The 24,191-nt window shown below is 43.7% G+C and overlaps 1 protein-coding gene across 2 annotated transcripts in view; it reads left to right on the top strand.

Moving 5' to 3' along the window:
- Positions 1-3,139: 3,139 nt before the first annotated feature.
- cbl (Cbl proto-oncogene, E3 ubiquitin protein ligase) overlaps positions 3,140-24,191 on the top strand; it is a 281,338-nt gene continuing 260,286 nt past the window's right edge. The window contains exons 1-2 of one of the 2 annotated variants that reach the window (XM_068054161.1): positions 3,140-3,254; positions 3,343-3,524. In XM_068054161.1, coding sequence (XP_067910262.1) covers positions 3,369-3,524 — 156 coding nt within the window. In that variant the 5' untranslated portion in view covers positions 3,140-3,254; positions 3,343-3,368. Of the gene's footprint in view, positions 3,255-3,342; positions 3,525-24,191 lie in introns of those variants that run through there. The other variant, XM_068054162.1, reaches the window with a different exon arrangement.

Raw genomic sequence — 24,191 nt, forward strand, 5'->3', positions numbered from 1 at the left:
CACGTAATTGTGAGGGGCCTGGATAGGGAGGACTTAATTCCATTAGCAGAGGGGTTAATAACCAGGTGTCAGAGATTTGAAGTAATTCTTCTTCTTCTTTGGCCTCCTTGTCTCGAGAGACAATGGGTAAGCGCCTGATTAGAGGGGAGCTGAGTAATTTTTTTCACTCAGAGGATGGTGGTGATCTGGAAGTCACTGCCTGAAAGGGTGGTACAGACAGAAACTGTCATCACATAAAAAAAAATGCTTGGATATGTACATGAGGTGCTGTAACCTATAGGGTTACTGACCAAGACCAGGAAGGGGAGATTAAACTGGATAGTTCTTTTTCTGTTGGCACAGACACGATGGCCTTCTGTGCTGCAAATATTTCAATGTTTCTATGTAGGGTATCAGTAAAGTTGAAAGGAGTAGGATAGAAGTCCAAATACATGGGGAAGTGGTAATTAAGTGACACATGCAGTAGGACCATTCCCAGGTCACAGGTACCTCCACTCACATCACCTCCTGGCTGATGCAGAGGCTCTGGAATAACACATATGTTTGCTGAAGCCACTAGAAGAATTCCTGTCCTTTTATTCAAGGATTTGGGTAGATCATTTGGTTGAATGCTGGGAAGATTTTGGGTTAAAATATTGGTTAGGGCTCATTAAGTTGCAAGCAGTGTGGAGACAGCATGGCCTTGCAGTATCTCCTGGTTTGTCTGCAATGTTTGTGTCTAATGGAAATCTTTCCCCACTTGGAGAAGAAATTGGTCTCTTTGCACTCTGCAACAATTTCTATGAAATTAGTGAAATTGGGGCATGTTTGGAAAACAGGAAAATTGAAGCATCAAGAAGACCATCGTTGTGGTGACTCATTAAACGACAAACAGCCAATTCTACGTAATCTCACGTTAATGCCTTGTCTTATTGTACCTCAATCCTGCATTGTTGAAACCTGACAGCTGCTGGGAGAGCTGTAGGGACCTCGCATCATGTTCAGATAATTATGGGTTCCAACACTTGCAGACTTGCCTTGTTCAACCTTATTGGTTGATTCAAAGAATAAAGTCCATTCCAGGCATCTCAATCACTCTAGACCCACCACAAATGCTACTTGCTGTCCCTTTTGATTTCAAAATAGTTCACTTGCTTGGTCTGCTGTTTGCAATATGGCAGAGTATTCAGGTGATGTGGTGTCAGGTGGGACTCCTGTCATTGATTCTGTGCATCCACATTTAGTGGAACAAAGCCCATCAAAGGAAGTCAGGTTCAACTTAGACTGACACAGGACAAAGTCATTCGGACATGGTGGGTTGCCATTCCCTTATCCCTGTCAATACAACAATCTGCCCAACCATGTTGCCAGCTCTGTTGAGCTTTCTTGGCAGGAACTTATAAAGAGGGAAAAGGATGTGATAAATTATTTTTCACCAGCTCACAGCTTGTTTTGTTTAACAAGTCAACATGGGTGACTTTACAGTCCGGTGCATGTGAATACATCCTTTCCCCCTTCCTCTCTAGAGGGTGCCTGAGGCTAATGATCCACTGATAATTGGGTTTACCTCCAATTCCCGCCTCTCGCAAGCTTTAGCTAGGGCTAAATTATCCTGCCTTACAGAATGAATATCCAAGTGCTACATTGTACCTTTAGCCTATCCTCTTTATTCTGTGGCTATGGCACAAACATGGATGGTAAAAGTTTTAGATTGTAAGTGAAAGGGAAGGCTGAGAAAAGTAAGAAATTCCATGAATTTGAGAGAAAATATTTATGCTAATCTCCTGTGCCATGTACGTGGAGAGTCAGGAGCAAAGCACGGTTAGAAGGAAAGGGAATAATTAGATCAGGATGTGCAGGTGCAATTCCATTTCCATTTTAGTGTTATACATGCCATCCTTTATTACAAAGAATTAATGTTAGCATTAGGAGTTTCTCTGCATTGCAAACTGCAAGACAAGAAGCTAAGGTGATGCAGCACCTTCTAGCAAGAAGGAGTAATTACAGCGTGACATTGTTTACTAAACAGTTTTTATAAGTGTGGACATAGTGTGAGAAACGTAGCCCACTTAATAATAATTTACACCAAGTCAAACTCTGAAGAAGTAAGTTTATTTAACGTTCTTGCAAGATCGGGTGTCCTACAAGCAGGCACACCCATCAACATATTCAGTTCATGTTTATACAATACAAATCCATTTTTCCACGCCTTTAGTTTACATTATTGGTTATAACATATTATGACACTAACCTATCCTATAGTTGCTACAGTCTCCTCCTCTGTTTACTTCTCCCCCTACTCTAACTTTCTAGCCCCTAACTCTTGTTGTTGTTTTACCTTATTTGGCTCTCCATTGTGTGTTTTAACTTGCAGCTGTCAGCCTTTATCTTAGTGGGGCAGTTTCTTATTCACTACATCCTTTGTTCTAACTCTTGCTGTTTCTCTTTTCTCTGCCTAAGCACAATTTTTAACTGCTGTACTGTCTCAAGGTCTTTACTTACATCCCCTTATCCGTTCTCTTTTTCAGTGATTTCATTATGTTGTGTAGAAATGATTTCTTGGTAATTTTCCACAAGCTGTAGAAACAACATTTCAGTATTTCTTATTCTCACAATAGGAACTTCTAAGGTAAGTTCTTTTTATAACCCTTTATTATTTGGGAAAGACAATGTCAGTGCATTGGCTTTATGGGATTTATTTAACAATAAGAAAAACGTTTCTATTTAAATAATGTATTTATTTTAAATCATTGTTGTTAGACAAGGGTATTAAGGGTTGTGGAACCAAGGTGGGTAAATGAAGTTAAGATACAGATCAGCCACGTTCTAATCGAATTGATGAACAGATTAGAGGGGCTGAATGGCCTCTTCCGTTCCCATATAAATAATGAAAACAGAAAATACTGGAATTACTCGGCAGGTCTGGTAGCATTTGGCGAGAGAGAAACGTTTCAGATCGATGACTTTTCTCGCAGTTCTGCAATGCGCCAGTATCCGCAGGAATTAGCTTTTGTTTCATGTAAATAATATCTTGCCAGTATGAAACATGGCGCCTCCGCTAAATGGTTCACATCTCCGGCCGGGCTGACCCGCATGCGCAGTCCATCCCTCTTGTCTCTACACGGTCCGCTTTCCTCTTCCTCTCGGTGAACTCTGACCCCGGTGGCGGCTGCGCACGGAGGGCGGGACCGAGCGGAAAAAAACTGAAGCCAATTTCGCGGCGACTGGGTTTAAAAATTAAAGTAATGTGAGCGGAGAGGGGACCGTTTCCTGAGGTAAACACGTCCTTTAATCCACTCACGTATCGTCTCCTATCCTTTTCCTCGCTTACAAAGTGTACAAAAAGGGAAATATATTTTACAGATTATAATTCGCTCCGCTGGTTGTCGATGGCGGCGGCGGCGGCGCGGGGCAGCAACCTGAGGAAAGCGGGCGGCTTCATCGGGCTGGTGAAGGACGCCTTCCAGCCGCACCAGCACCAACACCAGCCGGCGGGCATCGTGGACAAGAGGGCGGTGGAGAAATGCTGGAAACTGATGGACAAGGTACGGGGAGCCCGGGGGAGGTGTCCCGGGGACCGGGGAGAGGGAGAGTCCGCCTTTCCGCCGCCCCCTCAGCCCGAGTCCGAGTAACGGCATCTGCCGAGTCGCCGGCTCTCGCTCTCTCATTCTGAGGGGTTGAGGGGGGAGGGGGGTGAGACCTCCCTGTCCCGGCCGGGGGTTTGTTGTGCCCGCCCAAACTCGTAAGAAGCAGATGTACCAGTTTATTTATTAGTATAAATGTTGTTTCAGTTGGCAATATTTCCCGGAGGCGACTTTCAACACATTACTGGGCAGACTGATGGTCATGGTGCAGGTTACGTTTCCGTGACATTATCATGGTCATCTATTTAGGAGGTTTAGTGCTTCTGGATGCAAATAGGAATGGTTTACTGTTAACACAGGTGGATAAATATCACAACAAATTTAGATCTGGTCTTGTGTCATCCAAGGAGATCTGAAATAATTCAAAATAAATACCATAGATAGGATCTAAAGTGTTCAAATTATAGAGTTTATGTATGTTATAGAATAAAGTTTCGTACAGGATTTATCTGTTGCTCGTACTTATGGTAAATATTGCGAAAATATATTTCTGAATCACATCCTGTATGTTAATAAAAACAGAAAATGCTGGAAGTAAGCGGATCAGGCAGCATCGATGGAGAAAAATGGCGAAAGGTCACCGACCTGAAACGTTAGCTCTGTTTCTGTCTTCACAGATGCTGCCAGACCTGCTATGTATTTCCAGTATTTTCTGTTTTTATTTCAGATTGCCAGCATCTGCATTACTTTGCTTTTGTAGAAGTCTTGTGTATTTTTAGCGGTTATCCTTGCTGCATTGCTAGATAAATACTGGGCACCAAGGACCAGGTGATCAGTGTAATTACAGTGTGTGTTCTAGCTCCCTTTATTAGTGGTCCATCATTGTCCAGGTAGATAAACAATTGCTATACAGATTTTTTTTTCTCATCAAAACTGTGGATATTGGCAAGATGGAATGCCAGGCTACCAAATCACATTGTGTTGCAGTTAAGTCTTTCTTACTGTCAAACAGTGTCACGAGTTTCTATATATTACTCTGTCATGCTAGGCTCCCACCTGCCAAGAATGAGGCGCATTAATTTTGTCATGAACGTTGATTTTACATTGTTATTGGAGTGAAGAAAGGACTTGTTAAACAGATCAGCCGTGGCTGGAAAAGACATTTGCATATTAACAGTGTTTGGAAGGACAAATCAGCCATTCCCTGACATTCAACCTACAATGGACTTTTGATCACCAGACGTTGAAGGTGGGGGAGCTCGCATTCCAGGTTGACTGCTAAGATGGCTGAATACAGAAACTGACATGGTCAAACCAGCTAGTCACATGACTAACCTGCTGGGCAGCCTGAGTTTTTTGAATTTGTACAAACAGTTTGGCAGAAAGCAGAATGCTCCTGGACTGAGAAGATCTCTCCTGTCTGCCTGCTCCCAACTCTTTCTCTCAAACCTCTGAATCAACTGAAGACACATAAACCCAAGAAAGAAAAGTCTCCTACAGTGAACTAGGTTTAAGAAGAATACTGGGCCCCAACAAAAAGCAAGATCTACCAGCCATCAAGGACTCTCTACAGTGAGCTTGAAGAACCGTTGCAAAAACTCTTCAGATATTGTCTCAATCTTTTTCCATTTTATTTCTTCTCTTTTCTGTCTCTATTTGCATGTGTGTATTGTGTATGCATGCTGGCATGGGTGCATCGAGTATCCGTAGGTGCCAACCGAATTAGAGTTTTAAGTTTAATAAATTTCAATTTTTCTTCAAACCTAAGAAAGCCTGTTTGTGCTGGTTTCTTTGCTTTATAATTGGAAAGCAATGAATAAGGATTCACCAAGGGGGATCTAAAAACACGGTGTGTTCAAAATCAAATCCTGTTACAGTAAGACCAGGTGAAGGCTGAGAGAGACCCCTAGACACCTTTCTCACCAGGTTGTAACATCTGTTTGAAAGCAAGTGTAATGTGAGTGCTGTAGTTAGTGAGTTTATGGTTAGTCTTGCTGTTTGTGTGTATAAAAGCAGCCAGTCTATGGTGAGAAATGGGAAGAGTAAATGCTATTGCAGTGTGTACATTCATTTATTAACCCAATTACTGCATTGCTTGGGTGTGTAATATTTTGATAGAAACATAGAAAATAGGAGCAGGAGTAGGCCATTCGAGCCTGCTCCGCCATTCATTATGATCATGGCTGATCATCCAACTCAGTAACCTGTTCCCGCTTCTTCCCCCCCCCCCCCCCCTCCATATCCTGTGATCCCTTTCGCCCCAAGAGCTATATCTAACTCCTTCTTGAAAACATACAATGTTTTGGCCTCAAGTGCTTTCTGTGGTAGCGAATTTCACAGGCTCACTACTCTCTGGGTGAAGAAATTTCTCCTCATCTCAGTCCTGAAAGGTTTACCCCGTATCCTTAGACTATGACCCCTGGTTCTGGACTCCCCCACCATTGGGAGCATCCTTCCTGCATCTACCCTGTCAAGTCCTGTTAGAATTTGATAGGTTTCTATGAGATCCACCCTCACTCTCCTGAACTCCAGCGAATATAATCCTAACCGACTCAATCTCTCCTCATACGTCAGTCCCGCAATCCCAGGAATCAGTCTGATCAACCTTTGCTGCACTCTCTATAGCAAGAACATTCTTCCTCAGATAAGGAGACCAAAACTGCACGCAGTATTCCAGGTGTGGCCTTTTTTCTTTTGCATCTTTTAGAGATGTCTGAAACAACTTCAGGTTTTGTCTTGTGGAGAGCTCTGTTCACTTAAAAAAAAAACTGACCCATAATACACACAGCTTACAATACCAGGAGCTGAAATTTCTTAATTTAGTAGCTTCCAAAAGCAAAGGTTATCCAGTAATTGACCGTGATAGTTGATTTGATGTGCATCCCTGTCTATAGATTCAGCCTTGCCACTCAGCTGTAACTAGCAAAACTGCTATCTGTCTTTGAAGTCTTTTTGTAACAAGTGAATTGGATGCTTTCACTTTCAAATATTCTATCAGTAGAATATCTGAAGTTTTGCCAAATGCCAAAAGTGCACATGGGAAGGTGGAAATAATGGTATGTGTAAAACTCCTTTTTTTAATGTTGGTTTGCAAACATATAAGATCCTGAGGGGTCTTGACAGGGTGGATGTGGAAAGGATGTTTCCATTTGTGGGAGAATCTAGAACTAGGGGTCACTGTTTAAAAATAAGGGGTCGCCCATTTAAGATAGAGATGAGGAGAAATGTTTTCTCAGAGGGTCGTGGATCTTTGGAATTTTCTTCCTCAAAAGGCAGTGGAAGCAGTCTTTGAATATTTTTAAGGCAGAGGTAGATAGATTCTTGATAAGGGGGCGGAAGGTTATTGGGGGTAGGTGGAAATGTGGAATAATCAATTGCTCCATGAACTTATTGAATGGCGGAGCAGGCTAGAAGGGCCGAATGGCCTACTCCTACTCCTAATTCGTATGTTCGTTTGTAAAATCTGAACGTTGTTGCTGAACTTCAAAAAGAGGTCTTAAAAGATATTGAAAAAGAGAACTCTTAATGAATCATTTAGTATCTGCTGTAGTGCTGAACCACAGAGACCAGCAAGGTTAGGTTTAAATATAAAATAAAAACAAGAAATGCTGGAAGTACTCAGCAAGTCTGGCAGCATCTGTGGAGAGAGAAGCAGAGTTACTCTTTCAGGTCAGTGACTCTTCCCTTGTTCTTGTTTTTATTTCAGATTTCCAGCATCTGCAGTATTTTGCCTTTATTTTAAGGTTAGGTTCAAACCTAGTCTTATGCTGAATCAGTTAATCTCAGCCTAGGTAGCAGTTGGGGCATTACAATTATCCTCAGCACCCCTGGCCCAGGGAGGGCGGGGGGAAAAAATATCAGCTTGCTTTTATAACGCGTCTTTCACAACCTCAGGATGTCCCAAAGTGCTTTATAGCCAATGATATACTTTTTTTTTAAGAAGTGTAATCACGGTTGTAATGAAGGAAACACGGTAGCTAATCTGTGCACAGCAAGGTCCCACGAATAGTATTGTGGTAATGACCAGATAATCTGTGTTTTTGAGAGTTAATTATTGCCCAGGACACCAATTATAGAATCATATTACACGAAAGAGCCAGCGGAGACTGGAATGGCCTCCTTCAGAAGAGTTGTCCAGCTTGTCCCACTCTATCGCTCTTCCCCACATCGGCAATTTTTTTCTTCAAGTATTTATCTAATTACCTTTTTAAGGGCTACTATTGAGCCTGTATCCACCCCCCCCATTGGGTGGTGCATTCCAAGTCCTAACCACGTTGCATGAAAATGTTTTTCCTCATGTTGCTTCTGGGTCTTTTGCCACTCACCTTAAATCTGTGCCTTTTGGTTAGTGACCCTTCAGAGTAAAGAAAGAGAAACCCTTCATGATTTTAAGTACCTCTATCAAATCTCCTTGCAGCCTTCTCTGCTGTAAGGAGAGCAACCCTAGCTTCTCTAGTTTATTCACATAACTGTAATCCCTCATTCCCTGAATCATTCTGGAAAATCTCTTCTGTACCCTCTCAAAGCCTTCATGCCCTTCCAAAAACATGATGCCCAATTAGCCGCATTACTTCAGCTGGGGCCAATCTAGTGTTTTATTTAGCATGACTTCCTGGCCTTTGAACTCTATGCCTCTTTATAAATCCCAGTATCCCATATGCTTTAACCTGCTTTGCAATCCTCAAAGATTCGTGCACAAGCATCCCAGGTATCTCCTCTTACATCCTTTTAACTTTGTCCTATATTTCGCATGTATTGTTTCTCATTCTTCCTACCAAATATATTGCCTCACTTTTGAGTTGAATTTCATTTGCCATGTGTCTGTCCATTCCACCAGCCTATCTCCTCTTGAAGTCTATTACTATCTTCACTACATTGCCACTTTTTGTCATGTGCAAATTTTGAAATTGTACCCCCAAGTTCAAGTCATTAAAATATATCCAAAACATCAGAGGTCCTAGTAGCAAACCTTGGTCACATCTATTTTTTACCCCCTACAGTCTGAAAAACAGTTCTTTTCTATCCCTTATCCAATTCTGTATTCATGCTGCTACAGGGGAGGTGGTGGCATAGTGGTAATGTCACTGGACTAGTAATCCAGAGCCCAGGCTAATGATCTAGGGTCTTGGGTTGGAATCCCACCATGGCAGATGGTGAAAATTTAAAAAAAAAAATCTGGAATTAAGACGCTAGCCTAATGATTCTGATTTTTGGAAAGACCCATCTGGTTCACTAATGTCCTTTTAAGGAAGAAAAATTGCTGTCCTTACCTGGTCTGACCGATATGCAACTCCAGATCCACAACAATATGGTTGACTTTTAAATGCCCTCTGAAATGGCCTCTAGCAAGCCACTCTGTTCAAGGGCAATAAATGCTGGCCTAGCCAGCGACGCCGACATCCCACAAACGAATAAAAAAAAAGAAAACTGCCCGTTTATACCATGGGTTTTAATTTTGCAAGGCTACTATGTGGTACTTTATCAAATGCCTTTTGAAAGTCCCTATTTCATTTATTACATAATATATATTTTTTTATATATAAAAACTGCACTGCCCCCATCCACACAGTTTTTTGATGAGCTGAATCTAGTTAGTCGAACACAGTTTAACAAATCTGTGCTGGCTTTCCTTTATTAGTCCATGTGTGTCCAGGTGGCTGTTAATCTTCTTCCAGATTATTGTTCCTAAAAGTGTCCTCACCACTGATAAACTGACTGGCCTGTAATTGCCAGCTTTATGCTTCGCCCCTTTTTGAATAAGGGTGTAACATATGCAATCTTCCAGTCCTCTGGCATCACTCCTGTATCTAAGGAGAATTGGAAGCTTGTGGCCTGCACCACCGCAATTTTTACCCTACTTCCCTCGGCAACCTAGCATGTATTCCATCCTGTCCAGGTGACTTATCCACTTTAAGTACAGCCAGCCTTTCTGTTACTTTCTCCTCTTCTATTTTTATCTTGTCCAGTATCCCCACAACCTCCTCGTTTACCATTGCTTTGGCAAAGTCCTTTCCTTGGTAAACACAGAGGCAAAGTACTCATTTAGCACCTCAGCTGTGCCTTCTGCCTCCATGAGTAGAGCTCCATTTTGGTCCCTAATCAGCTCTAGTGTTCCTCTAACAACCTGTTGACGCAGTTTGTTAATATGTCTGTAGAAGGCCCGTCAATTCCCTTTTATGTTAGCTGCCAGTCTATTTCTGTATTGTCTCTTTGCCCCTCTTATTTCCTTTTTCACCTGTCCTCTGTACCTTTTTATGTTCAGCCTGATTCTCCCTTGATTGTCAAGCTGAAATCTGAGAGAATTCTCCTGCTTGTAAGTAGTTACATAGTAGGTTACGTAGCACATAAGCAGGTTGTTCATCCCAGTAGGTCCATGTTGCTGTTTATGCTCTAAACGAGTGTCCTCCATCTTCCTTCTAACCCCGTCAACATAGCGTATTCCTTTCTCCCTCATTTGTTTATCCAACTTCCCCTTAAATGTATCTTTAAATGCTTTTCTTTGAAGTAGTGCCATGGGATCTTTTACGTCCATCTGAGGGGGCAGACAGGGCCTTGGTTTGATGTCTGATCTGAAAGATGGCATCGCTGACACTCCAGCGCTCCCTCAAACTGTACAGGGAGTGTTAGCCTAGAGTTTGAGTTCAAATCTCTGGAATTGGACTTGAACCCATGATCTTCTGACTCGGATGAGAGTGCTACACACTGAGCCATAGCTGACATGGCTGAAAGTGAGTGCTGGTAGTTTTATTATTAGCTGCTTGTCATTCAAGTATGTAAAACTTATTCATTGATCCATAGCGTTAATGACAGTTGCAACAAGAAACTCCTGTTTTAAAACAGCAGAAGCTTGAAAGTTTATATTTCAAAGCTGTAGAAAAATTTATTTTATTGACAAGTAAAACTTAGCAAGATTTTGCTCTGATCTATTTTGTTTAACCTGTGCATGGAGAGGATATTGGTCCTACTGAGCTGGCACTTGGACAAGACATTTTCCACAAAAGGCAGACAAGAGATGGAAAACGTCAGACACCTAAGAAAGATTACAAGACAATAATCTTGAGCATTTTCAGTCATAGTAAATTATGAATGCCATTCTATCTCAATCACACTCTGGTATCTTGATTTTTTTTTTAGAAATTACATTCTCCTGTTTTATTTCTTTGAATACTGCACTATAATAGAACTAAAACCAATCACCTTCATGTCAATAAAGTAATGATGGAGGTCACCCTGGAGGTGAAACTATTGCGGTGTTACAGTAATGTAATTTTCAATTCCAGAATATTTTATAACCTATATATATTTTCTAATTATAATTTAGTCGCAATGACACTGCAGCCACTTAGTTTTATTTACCCTGTTCTGACTCGTGATCTGTTCAGTCAACTACAGCGTGGACACAACAGTTTTTTAGGGAAGAGTTGGATTTATAAAAATTCTCATCCTCATTTTCAAATCCCTTGGTGGCCGTGTCCCTGCCTATCTCTGTAACCTCCTACAACCCTCTGAGATCTCAGCTCTTCAAATTCTGGCCTCTTGCCTGGCCCCAATTTTAATCGTTCTACGATTGGTGATTGGTCTTAAGCTCCCAATTCCCTCCATAAACCTCTCCACCTCTCTACCTATCTCCACTTAAGATGCTGCTCAAAATCTACATATTTGACCAAGCTTTTGGTCACCTGTGCTATTATCTCCTTATATATCTCTGTGTCATTTTGCTTGATAATGCTCCTGTGCAGCACATTAGGACATTTTATTATGTTAAATGTGACCTGGAACTCGCTGCCCACAAGGGTGGTGGAAGTGGAGACAATCAATGACTTCAAAAGGAAATTGGATGGCCACTTGAAGGAAATAAAGGTGCAGGGTATGGAGATGGAGTGGGACTGATGGGATAGCTCGGTGGAGAGCCGGCATGGACTCAATGGGCTGAATGGCTTCCTTCTGTGCCATAAATGACTGACTCTATAAATGCAAGTTGTTGTATGTTTTTCTTCTATCTAATTGCCTTACTTGTAAATGGAACTATTTTTGCCCTGCATGTAGTGGTCTGACAGTGTGATATTTACTGCAGTCTGAAGAGAACAGGAGACGTGGTGGACAGCCCACATCGCTCTGGCTTGAAACTGTGGTTGAGAGGAGTTATTAATCCTGTGACATGCTATTCCACTCACATCATGCATAAAAGAGCTAGTTTTCAGTTCATGGGAGTCATGAGGCTGTTCATAGAAATTGGTTTTCTGCTATGCACATGAGTAAAATGTGTTACCAGGAAGTTCAGTAAGCATGTTAAAGGCTATTCTTAACTTCTGGGTTTTGGACACCCCTGGTTTATGATTTGATCGAAAGCTGAGAATGTCTCTTCAATATCCTGGGGAGGCGGTGGCTAGTGATAATGTCACTGGACTAGTAATCCAGATGCCCAGACAAATACTGATGGAACATGGGTTCAAATCCCACCGTGGCAGATGGTGAAATTTGAATTCAATTAATAAATCTCGAATTAAAAGCTAGTCTAATGGTGACCATGAAACCTTTGTCAAATGTTGTAAAAACCCATCTGGTTCACTAATGTCCTTTTCAGGAAGGAAATCCCACATCCTTACCTGATCTGGCCTACATGTGACTCCAGACCCACAGCAATGTAGTTGACTCTTAAATGCCCTAGCAGCTCTGAATGAATAAAAAAAAACTCCCAATTCTCTGTACAGCCTGCAGTTTTATATTTGTGAACTGTATTTGTCTTTTTTTAATTTGTTCTCGGGATGTGAGCATCGCTGGCAAGGACAGCATTTATTGCCCATCTCTAATTTCTCTTGAGAAGATGATTAGCTGCCTTCTTGAACCCCTGTCCATGTGGTGTAGGTACGCCCACAGTGTTTTTTCTCTGTAGCAGTTTGATATAACTGAGTGGATTGCTGCACCATTGCAGAGGGCAGTTAAGAGTCAATCACATCACTTTGGATCTGGAGTCACATTTCGGCCAGACTGGGTAAGGACGTGTAGCTTTCCTCCATTGAAGGAAGTTAGTGAGCTAGATGGGTTTTTAACAACATGATCATTATGAATGAGACTAGCATTTTATTCCAGATTTATTTATTTAATTGAATTTAAATTCCCCCAGCTGCTGTGGTGGGGTTTGAACTCATGACTCCAGAACATTAGTCCAAGCTTCTGGATTACTAGTCCAGTAACATTACCACTATGCTGGCATCCGCCATATTGTCCAGTCTGTGTTTTGCTACAGTGCTTTGCTTCGTGTCTTTTGCAACCTGTGATAAGAGGATAGTTTTGCAAGGAAATATGTGGTTTTGTCTGGTGACTGTGCTTTAAAAAGATTTAACACACACTGTTCTGAATCTGATCATAAATATCAACAGAAATTGCAAATGAGTGCCCAGTGAAATGCCTATCGGTCCACATAACCGGCTTATGGTGACCTCTGAAATAAATGAGTGGATGTAGATTAAACTTCACTGGGCTACTCTTTTAATTTCTGGTTTGTACTAGTGGCTTGAATAGAATCCATCGGTTCATTTTCTATGTAATCTTTCAATGGCTTCTCACCAGTTTGACCTCCATTAATAATAAAATACATGTAAAGAAATACCAGTAGAAATAAAAATACATATTACCAGAAGGTACGATAGTGTAATGTTATGTTTCTGGACTAGTAATCCAGAGAGCATGTGTTCAAATCCCATTATGGCAGTTTGAGAATTTGAATTGGTTTCAAAAAAATCTGGAAAATAGAAAGCTAATGTCAGTAAAAGCTGATTGTCATAAAAAAACCCAACTGGTTCACTGTTGTGTTTTAGCGAAGGAAACCTGTTGTCCTTGCTGGGACTGGCCTACAATTTTTAATAATTTTTCTATTTAACTATCATGTGATTCTTAAACTTATTACCTCATTGCAAGATTCTGAAGGAGCTTTACAGGTTAAACAATGAGAGAACTAAAAACAAAGTACTGGAAATACTCAGCAGGTCTGGCAGCATCTGTGGAGAGAGAAACAGAGTTAACGTTTCAGGTCTGTGACCTTTCATCAGAACTGAGAGGTTGTTTCCCCTGGCTGGGGAATCCAGAACACGGGAACAATCTCAGGATAAGGGAACGATCATTTAGGGCTGAGATGAGAAATTTCTTGAATGTATATATTTACTGTCATATTTCAGACTGTGCGTTAATACTTTGCATCGTTATTGACAGTCTTGTTTTATAATAAATTAATACTTTTGTTTATTAAAAAACCTGGTTGGTGGATTTTATTTTGAAACTAAAATAGATAGGATATATAATTGGCCGCATCGGTTACTGGGTACACATTTAAACATATGTTGTGACCTGTGGAAAAATGGAACTAGAGAAAGACAGTGCACTCCTTCCGCCTTGGTCGTAACATCAATAAGAAAGTGATCACTGCACCTGAGACCAATCAAAAGAACTGGGGAGAGTCGTTTCGGTTAGGGCCGTAAACTTCCAAGAAAGGGTTGAGAATCTGTGTGTAGCAGTCTGTGGCACACAGATTTGCTGACAAAGAGGAGGAAAGAAATAATAAGTAGTTAGTAGAGGCCAGCATAGCATCACTCTGATTCCAAGTGCTGTGGGAAGTAAAGACCATGTGCAACTTGTGAACTATCACCTGGTTGTTAAGTATAATTTTGTTAATAAATCCTCTACTTCTTGATATCGAAACTATTGTTTGCAATCATTTTGGCTTGTCCACAAACCCCATAAATAATTTTTTAAAAACTGGTAAATACTGACTCAAATCAATACATATTTTGCTAAATGACATGTTTCAAAAACTTAATTGTTTTCTAGTGTTTTACTGGATAAGAGGTAGATTATTACCCATTAGGTTTAGACTAAATTCTTCAAATGAGGATTCCACAGAATAGCAGTAAATCAGGATATTGCACCCTGTTGAACCTGAGCCTGCAAAGGCACTTTTTCTTGAAGATTGCCACGTAGTTGTCTCAGCTTGGACACAGAAATATTTGGGTCCTGGTGGATGCAGGAAGTGTACCTCCAATGCATCTGATCTTCCTGGCACTTACCCAGAGCTCTTCATCAATCAAATCTAATGAGAGCAGAGCAATGAACCCAATGGCCATAACTTTGAAGCCAATTGCAGCTTAAAGTTCCAGCTATTAAAACAAAAATCAAGGACTGAATGTAACTGGCCTTTAATGTCTTATTTCAATAGACACACATCACATTGCTGAAGTCACCATTTTTCACTAAGATGTTAAACCAAAGCTCCTGTATACCTGTTCATGTGGATGTAAAGATCTCACGCACTAGTCAAAAAAGAGCAGGCAGCTCTCCCAGGGTCTTGGCTAACATTCCTCCCTCAAGCAACAGAATAAAAAGAATGTTTATGTCATTCATTTATTTGCTATTTGAGTTTATCTATGCAAATTGTCTGTCATATTGCCTACATAACAATAACTGTGCATTAAAAATAATTGGCTGTGAAGTATTTTGGGACATGAGGATGTTAAAGGTACGATACAAATTCAACTTTTTTCCTTCTTAAGGCAAAATTAATTACATTAAGAACAAAGTATAATAGCCAACATAAAATGTGAAAAGTACTCACTGTATGAAGAGCTTTGAGGCGATGGCATGTTAAGTGCTATATAAACCAAAGCATTATAAATAGGACAGCTCGCTATAAGCAATACAATACTAAATATCTCCACAAGCAAGACTGATCGAACAACCTACATGTGACAAAGTAACAAGTATATTACAGTTAATATCACAAGAGGTGGATTTCGATCACACTGACCGCAACATTTGATTCACAGTATGTCTGGAAGAGAAATTAATTTTACATGGGTATTTTTGTAGTCCATGACTATCAGCGAAGCTTTTAAAAAAAAAAAAAAAAAATTGATTCTTGGGATCTAGGTGTCACTGGCATTTATTATCTACCCTAGCGACAGTGTGGTACTTGGCCTTTTACAACTGCTGCAGGCTGTGTGGCTTGCTAGACCACTTCAGATGGCTGTTAAGAACATAAGAAATAGGAGGAGTAGACCATACAGTTTGTCAAGCCTGCTCCGTCATTCAATACGATTGTGGCTGATCTTCGGCTTCAACTCCACTTTCCTGCTTGCTCCCCATATCCCTTGATTCCCTGAGACCAAAAATCTGTATCTCAGCCTTAAATATATTCAATGAAAAAGCATCCACAACTCTGAGGTAGAGAATTCTAAAGGTTCACAACCTCTTGAGTGAAGAAATTTCTCATCTCAGCCCTAAACGATCGTTCCCTTATCCTGAGATTGTTCCCGTGTTCTAGAATCCCCAGCCAGGGGAAAGTGGTTAGCACTGCAGCCTCACAGCACCAGCGACCTGGGTTCGATTCTGGGTACTGCCTGTGTGGAGTTTGCAAGTTCTCCCTGTGACCGCGTGGGTTTTCGCCGGGTGCTCCGGTTTCATCCCACAGCCAAAGACTTGCAGGTTGTTAGGTAAATTGGTCATTATAAATTGCCATTAGTATAGGTAGGTGGTAGGGGAATTGAGGGAAGATGGGGATGTGAGAGGGTAATGGGATTAATGTAGGATGAATATAAATGGGTGGTTGATGGTCGGCACAGACTCCGTGGGCCGAAGGGCCTGTTTCAGTGCTGTGTATCTAAATAAATAAATAAATATCCAGCGCGCACAGGTTAAAGGAAGAATAAAGGTGCTTTGGCTAAAGTACTTAATTCTTGAAGAAAAAGGATAGGATATGCTATGTTCCAGATGACACACAGTCTGGCCTCCGAGTACGCATGGACGGGTCACTGGGATCTTTTCAGAAGCAGTTTGTTCCGGAGATGTCGAGAGGAAGTCTTCCAAAAGCTTCTTAGGAGAAATGTGGCATCAGATGTTAGAGCTATCTCACACTGGATTTTTTTTGCCGGGTTTCTCAGAGGTGGAGAAAAGATGAGCTGGGTGTTTCAGCAGGCTACAAACCCAACTGCCTCAAAACAGTATTCAAAAATGAGACCCACTCTTGAGCACCATAAATCTTGATATATCACTTCTCTTGCAAACAACTCCCATAGTTAGAAGGCACCTGTTGTTTACTTAGCTGAATACATGTGACATCCAGTAAATGTTGTTTTTAAACAGAGTCCTTCCAGTGACTCTTTTTAAAAAAAAAAAATCCAGCATCTATGGCATCACTTCAGTGCTCCAATGAATACATCTCCACAATTCTAAAATACGCGTCCTCAAAAAATATTAAATAGAAGCAATTTCATAACACCTCTATCCTTGGAGGAATGAAATATAATTTTTAAATGTATTTCATTACAAAGTGTGTATATAAAAAAAAAATTAAAAATATTAAAACACATTTACACACACATTCCCAATCAGTCTTTATGTGTAATTAATACAGTTCTGCTTTGTACCATCTTTGTACTTATAACTCAAAGCAAAGTTAGATTCCAGACAAAGCATTGGCAATTGTTTTCCCCGCAGTGTGGATAATCTTTAAGTGATAGGGCTGCAATAGTAAACTCCATCGGAATAGTCTGGCAATTTGGTTTTTGAATTTTTCCACAAAGGCTGGTAGGTTATGATCAGTATATACCAGTGTGTCTCTCTAGTTGTGGCGGACACAGACTTGAAAATGTTTAAGAGCTAGTAATAAGCCCAGCGTTTCCTTTTCCACTGTTGAGTATCTCTTTTGGTGTCAATTTAGTTTTTTGGAAAAGTATCCCATTGGCCTTTGTATGCCCAATTCATCATCTTGTAATGCTGAGGAACACGTCGTCCGCCTGGGTTGTGGAGTTCTACTCGTCTTGGTGCGGCCACTGTGTTAGCTACGCGCCCACCTGGAAGGCGCTGGCCAGGGATGTGAAAGGCGGCCCGAGTGCCCATGAGGCGGTCGTCGAGGCTCAGGGCCTCAATCCGGCCTCAGTCGCACTTCTGCCGTCATAGCTGGGAGCTGGGAAAGAAGCTCCACCGTGAGCTGGATGGCGACCACGAGCGCAGCGTCAACCTGGAGGATGCCGATATTGAGGAGGCTGTGGGCTGGCCCACTCTCCAGGGTCACGACCCCTGCCGGGCGCCTCCACCCTCTCCCCACCCCCACACCACCTTCCTCCCCCCCAGTACCCCCTTCCCCCCACTCCCTCCCTTCCTGGCTCTTTCTCTCCCCCCCCCCCCCCCCACATCCTGTCTCCCCCGCGCGCCCCCCCCCCTCCCCCTCCCTCTCCCTCCATGAAATCACACAGTTTACTTGTTAGCTCCTATCCCTGTGCAGGGGTCCTAACAACCCCACTGCTTTGTGGGCATCTTGGGAGAGACCAAGACTAAGGGAGTAAACCCTAACACAAAATCTGGAGTGGAACCCCGAAGGCGATCATGTGTCACCTTTGGTATGTTTCCGGCAGTTCCTGCAGCCATACCGTTGCCAAGTGTCGTGCTCTGCACTCCTTTGGACCCCACTAGGAAGGCCGAGAGGGGGGTTTTGACCTTTGGGCAACTTACAATCTCCATACATCCGCCCATGCATGCGCCATGGAGAGGTCGCTCCATAGTTGCCTAACAGTGACCAAAGCAACACGGAAGGCAGCAGTTATGGGTTATAAGTCCAGCTCAGTTGGCGTAGAGGTTGGGCGCCACGGGTTGCCTTTGTCGGTGGGAGAGGTCATTGCATCTCGCTGGACAGTTACCACCCGCCTCAAACTGGGCAGCCCCCGGTCAGTAAGGTTCTGTCCTGCCACAGTCCACCTGCATCAATGGGTGCTTGGAGCTCAGGGTCATTGCCTGACAAGTGGACTGTAACACCGCACCAAACAGCACGACAAATAAAGGAAAGAAGGTACCAGCCCTTCGTTTTGCAAGCTGGAATGTGTCCTGGCCTGTTGGAAGACCTTACACAAATCAACGATTCTCAGAAGGCCGCCATCATTAACAACGAGCTCAGCAGACTCAATGTGGACATTGCAGCACTTCAGGAGACTTGCCTCCCTGTGAGCGGATCTCGAAGAGAGCAAGACTACACCACCTTCTGGCAAGGTAGGGATCTGGAAGAACCAAGACAGCTTCGCCATCAGAAACTCTTTGCTCAGCATGATAGAGCCACCTTCAAATGGCTCGGAATGCGTACCGTCCATCCGACTGCTCACCCCCTCTGGTCCAGTACACCTCCGCATCTATGCTCCAACACTCTGCTCCCCACCTGAAGTTAAAGACCAGTTCTACGAGGAACTCCATAATATCATTAGTAGCATTCCCAGTACCAAACATTTGATCTTGTTGGGGGACTTCAATGTCAGGGTTGAGACTGACCGTAACACATGGCCCTCCTGCCTTGGGTGCTATGGCATTGGAAGGATGAATGAGAATGGACAGAGACTGCTGGAATTGTGTACCTATCACAACCTCTGCATCACCAACTCGTTCTTTCATACTAAATCCTGTCACCAGGTTTCTTGGAGGCACCCAAGATCGCGTCATTGGCAGCAGCTGGACCTCATCGTCACAAGGCAAGCCTCTTTAAACAGTGTTCAAATCACACGCAGCTTCCACAGTGCAGACTGCGACACCGACCACTCCCTGGTGTGCAGCAAGGTTAGACTCAAACCAAAGAAGCTACATCACTCCAAGCAGAAGGGTTGCCTGCGCATCAACACTTACAGAATTTCTTATCCACAGCTGTAACATAAGTTTCTAAATTAACTTGAAAAAGCCCTTCAAAACACTCCTACAGGGGATGCAGAGACCAAGTGGGCCCACATCAGAGACGCCATCTATGACTCAGCAATGACCACCTATGGCAAATGTGAGAAGCAGAATGCAGACTGGTTTCAATCTCACATTGGAGAGTTGGAACCTGTCATAGCCGCTGAGCGCATTGCACTGTTAAACTACAAGAAAGCCCGCAGCGAGTTAACATCCGTAGCACTGAAAGTAGCCAGAAGCGCTGCACAAAGAACAGCCAGGCGCTATGCAAATGATTACTGGCAACACCTATGCAGTCGTATTCAGCTGACCTCCGACACCGGAAACATCAGAGAAATGTATGATGGCATTATAAGAGAGCTTTTGGACCAACCATCAAGGAGATCGCCCCTCTCAAGTCTAAATCAGGGGACACGATCACTGACCAACGCAAGCAAAATGGACTGCTGGGTGGAGCACTACCTAGAGCTGCACTCCAGGGAAAATGTTGACACTGAGACCGCCCTCAATGCAGCCCAGTCTCTGCCAGTCATGGATGAGCTGCACGAACAGCCAATAAAATCGGAACTCAGTGATGCCATTGATTCTCTAGCCAGTGGAAAAGCCCTGGGAAGGACGGCATTACCCCTGAAATAATAGAGTGCCAAGCCTGCTTACTCTCCGCACTCCATGAACTGCTTTGCCTGTGCTGGGATGAGGGAGCAGTACCACAGGACATGCGCGATGCCAATATCATCACCCTCTAAGAACAAGGGTGACCTCGGTGACTGCAACAACTACCGTGGAATCTCCCTGCTCCGCATAATGGGGAAAATCTTCGCTCGAGTCATTTTAAACAGACTCCAGAAGCTGGCTGAGCGTGTCTACCCTGAGGCACAGTGTGGCTTTGGAGCAGAGAGATCCACCATTGACATGCTGTTCTCCCTTCACCAGCTACAGGAAAAATGCCAGTGGCGCAGTGGTTAGCACCGCAGCCTCACAGCTCCAGCGACCCGGGTTCAATTCTGGGTCCTGTCTGTGTGGTGTTTGCAAGTTCTCCCTGTGTCTGCGTGGGTTTCCTCCGGGTGCTCCGTTTTCCTCCCACATGCCAAAGACTTGCAGGTTGATAAGTAAATTGGCTTTATAAATTGCCCCTAGTATAGGTAGGTGGTACGGAAATATAGGGACAGGTGGGGATGTGGTAGGAATATGGAATTAGTGTAGGATTAGTATAAATGGGTGGTTGATGGTCGGCACAGACTCGGTTGGCCGAAGGGCCTGTTTCAGTGCTGTATCTCTAAATAAAATAAAATAAAAAAAATAAAACAACAGATGCCCCTCTACGTTACTTTCATAGATCTCACCAAAGCCTTTGACCCCGTCAGCAGACGTGGTCTCTTCAGACTACTAGCAAAGATCAGATGTCCACCAAAGCTACTAAGTATCATCACCTCATTCCATGACGATACGAAAGGCACAATTCAGCATAGCGGTGCCTCATCAGACCCCTTTTCTATCCTGAGTGGCGTGAAACAGGGCTGTGTTCTCGCACCTACGCTGTTTGGGGCCATCTTCTCCCTGCAGCGCTCTCATGCGTTTAAGTCTTCAGAACAAGGAATTTTCCTCCACACAAGATAAGATGGCAGGTTGTTCAACCTTGCCCGTCTTGGAGCGAAGACCAAAGTACAGAAGGTCCTCATCAGGGAACTCCTCTTTGCTGACGATGCTGCATTAACATCCCAGTGTCTGCAGAGACTCATCAACAGGATTGCAGCTGCCTGCAATGAATTTGGCCTAACCGTCAGCCTCAAGAAAACAAACATCATGAGACAGGACATCAGAGATGCTCCTTCCATCAATATTCTGCGACCACGCTCTGAAAGTGGTTCAAGAGTTCACCTACCTTGGCTGAACTATCACCAGTAACCTGTCTCTTGATGCAGAAATCAACAAGCGCATGGGAAAGGCGCCCGTTGCTATGTCCAGACTGGTCAAGAGGGTGTGGGAAAATGGCACACTGACACGGAACACAAAAGTCCAAGTGTATCAAGCATGTGTCCTCAGTACCTTGCTCTACGGCAGCGAGGCCTGGACAACGTATGTCAGCCAAGAGCGACGTCTCAATTCATTCCATCTTCGCTGCCTCTGGAGAATCCTTGGCATCAGGTGGCAGGACCATATCTCCAACACAGAAGTCCTCGAGGCGGCCAACATCCCCAGCATATACACCCTACTGAGCCAGCGGCGCTTGAGATGGCTTGGCCATATGAGCCGCATGGAAGATGGCAAAATCCCCAAGGACACGTACAGCGAGCTCGTCACTGGTATCAGACCCACTGGCCGTCCATGTCTGTGCTTTAAAGACGTCTGCGCTTTAAAGACGTCTGCAAACACGACATGAAGTCCTGTGACATTGACCACAAGTTGTGGGAGTCAGTTGCCAGTGTTCGCCAGAGCTGGCGGACAGCCATAAAGGCGGGGCTAAAGAGTGGTGTGTCGAAGAGACTTGGCTGTCTGCAGGTAAAGGGACAGAAGCGCAAGGAGAGAGCCAACTGTGTAACAGCCCCGACAGCCAATTTTATTTGCAGTGCCTGTGGAAGAGTCTGTCACAATAGAATTGGCCTTTATAGCCGCTCCAGGCACTGCTTCTCAAACCACTGACCACCTTCAGGCGCTTACCCATTGTCTCCCGAGACAAGGAGGCCAAAGAAGAACAGGGCTGCACCGACCCCCAGGTCACTAGCATCAATTGCTAACTTGAAGGGCTTAGTGAAATTTGGGGCAGCCAACACTGGTTCATTGATCAAAATGGCTTTCAACCTCTCAAAAGATGCTGGATGCTGTCCTGACCACACTATCTTGGCGTTCTTTTTTTTCGTAGCAAATCCGTCAGTGGAGCAGCTACAGTGCTAAAATTTGGTACAAATTAGATGTCAAAACCACACATTCCCAAAAACCTCATGATTTCTCATTTAGTCTTAAGGGCAGGGAACTCCATCAATGCTTTTGCTGTTCTTGGCAACACTTGTCCTTGTCCTACTATATGCCCTAAGTAGGTTACCTGCCCTTTTGCAAATTCACTTTTGGCAAGGTTTATCACCAAATCAGCCGACTGTAATTTTCTGAATAGAGTTTCAAGTTGTACCAAGTAGTCCTTCCAAGTGTCACTGTATACCAGTACATCAACGTAAACCACACAGGAACGCTGGCTACCACTCGGTTCATCCGCATCTGAAAAGTGGCTGGGGCAATTTTTAGCCCGAATGACATCAGTCAGCATTGGGAAAGACCGTCTGGTGTGACCAGGGCTGATGTTTCTTTAGCTTGGGATGTTAAAGGAACCTGCCAGTATCCCTTTAACAAATCTATTTTTGTAAGAAATGTGGCGCTGCCAATTCTGTCAATACAGTCTTCAAAGTGAGGAATTAGCCTTTCTGTTGTCTGTCCAAAATCTAGTTGAACCGTCAGGTTTAGGCACAAACATGACTGGGGAGCTCTAGCTGCTTCGACTGGGTTCAATTATTTTTTTTAAAATTCATTCATGGGATGTGGGCATCACTGGCCAGGCCAGCATTTATTGCCTATCCCTAATTGCCCTTGAGAAGGTGGTGGTGAGCTGCCTTCTTGAACCGCTGCAGTCCATTTGGAGTAGGTATACCCACAGTGCTGTTAGGAAGGGAGTTCCAGGATTTTGACCCAGCGACAGTGAAGGACCGGCGATATTGTTCCAAGTCAGGATGGTGTGTGACTCGGAGGGGAACTTGCAGGTGGTGGTGTTCCCATGCATTTGCTGCCCTTGTCTTTCGAGGTGTTAGAGGTCGCAGGTTTGGAAGGTGCTGTCTAAGGAGCCTTGGTATGTTGCTGCAGTGCGTCTTGTAGATGGTACTCACTGCTGTCACTTTGCGTCGGTGGTGGAGGGAGTGAATGTTTGTAGATGGGGTGCCAATCAAGCAGGCTGCTTTGTCCTGGATGGTGTCAAGCTTCTTGAGTGTTGTTGGAGCTGCACCCATCCAGGCAAGTGGAGCGTATTCCATCACACTCCTGACTTGTGCCTTGTAGATGGTGGGCAGGCTTTGGGGAGTCAGGAGGTGAGTTACTCGCCTCAGGATTCCTCGCCTCTGACCTGCTCTTGTAGCCACGGTATTTATATGGCTACTCCAGTTCAGTTTCTGGTCAATGGTAGCCCCTGGGATGTTGATAGTGGAGGATTCAGCGATGGTAGTGCCGTTGAATGTCAAGGGGAGATGGTTAGATTCTCTCTCGTTGGAGATGGTCATTGCCTGGCACTTGTGTGGCACGAATGTTACTTGCCACTTATCAGCCCAAGCCTGAATATTGTCCAGGTCTTGCTGCATTTCTACACGGACTGCTTCAGTATCTGAGGAGTCATGAATGGTGCTGAACATTGTGCAATCATCAGCGAACATCCCCACATCTGACCTTATGATTGAAGGAAGGTCATTGATGAAGCAGCTGAAGATGGTTGGGCCAAGGACACTACGTTGAGGAACTCCTGCAGTGATGTCCTGCAGCTCAGATGATTGACCTCCAACAACCACAACCATCTTCTTTGGTGCGAGGTATGACTCCAGCCAGCGAATCGTTTTCCCCCTGATTCCCATTGACCTCAGTTTTGCTAGGGCTCCTTGATGCCATACTCTGTCAAATGCTGCCTTGATGTCAAGGGCAGTCACTCTCACCTCACCGCTTGTGTTCAGCTCTTTTGTCCATGTTTGAACCAAGGCTGTAATGAGGTCAGGAGCTGAGTGGCACTGGCGGAACCCAAACTAAACGTCACTGAGCAGGTTATTGCTAAGCAAGTGCCGCTTGATGGTACTGTTGATGACACCTTCCATCACTTTACTGATGATTGAGAGTGGGCTGATGGGGTGGTAATTGGCCGGGTTGGACTTGTCCTGCTTTTTGTGTACAGGACGTACTTGGGCAAATTTC

This window comes from Heterodontus francisci, chromosome 22 (genome assembly GCF_036365525.1).
Source record: "Heterodontus francisci isolate sHetFra1 chromosome 22, sHetFra1.hap1, whole genome shotgun sequence".
Taxonomy (NCBI): Eukaryota; Metazoa; Chordata; class Chondrichthyes; order Heterodontiformes; family Heterodontidae; genus Heterodontus; species Heterodontus francisci.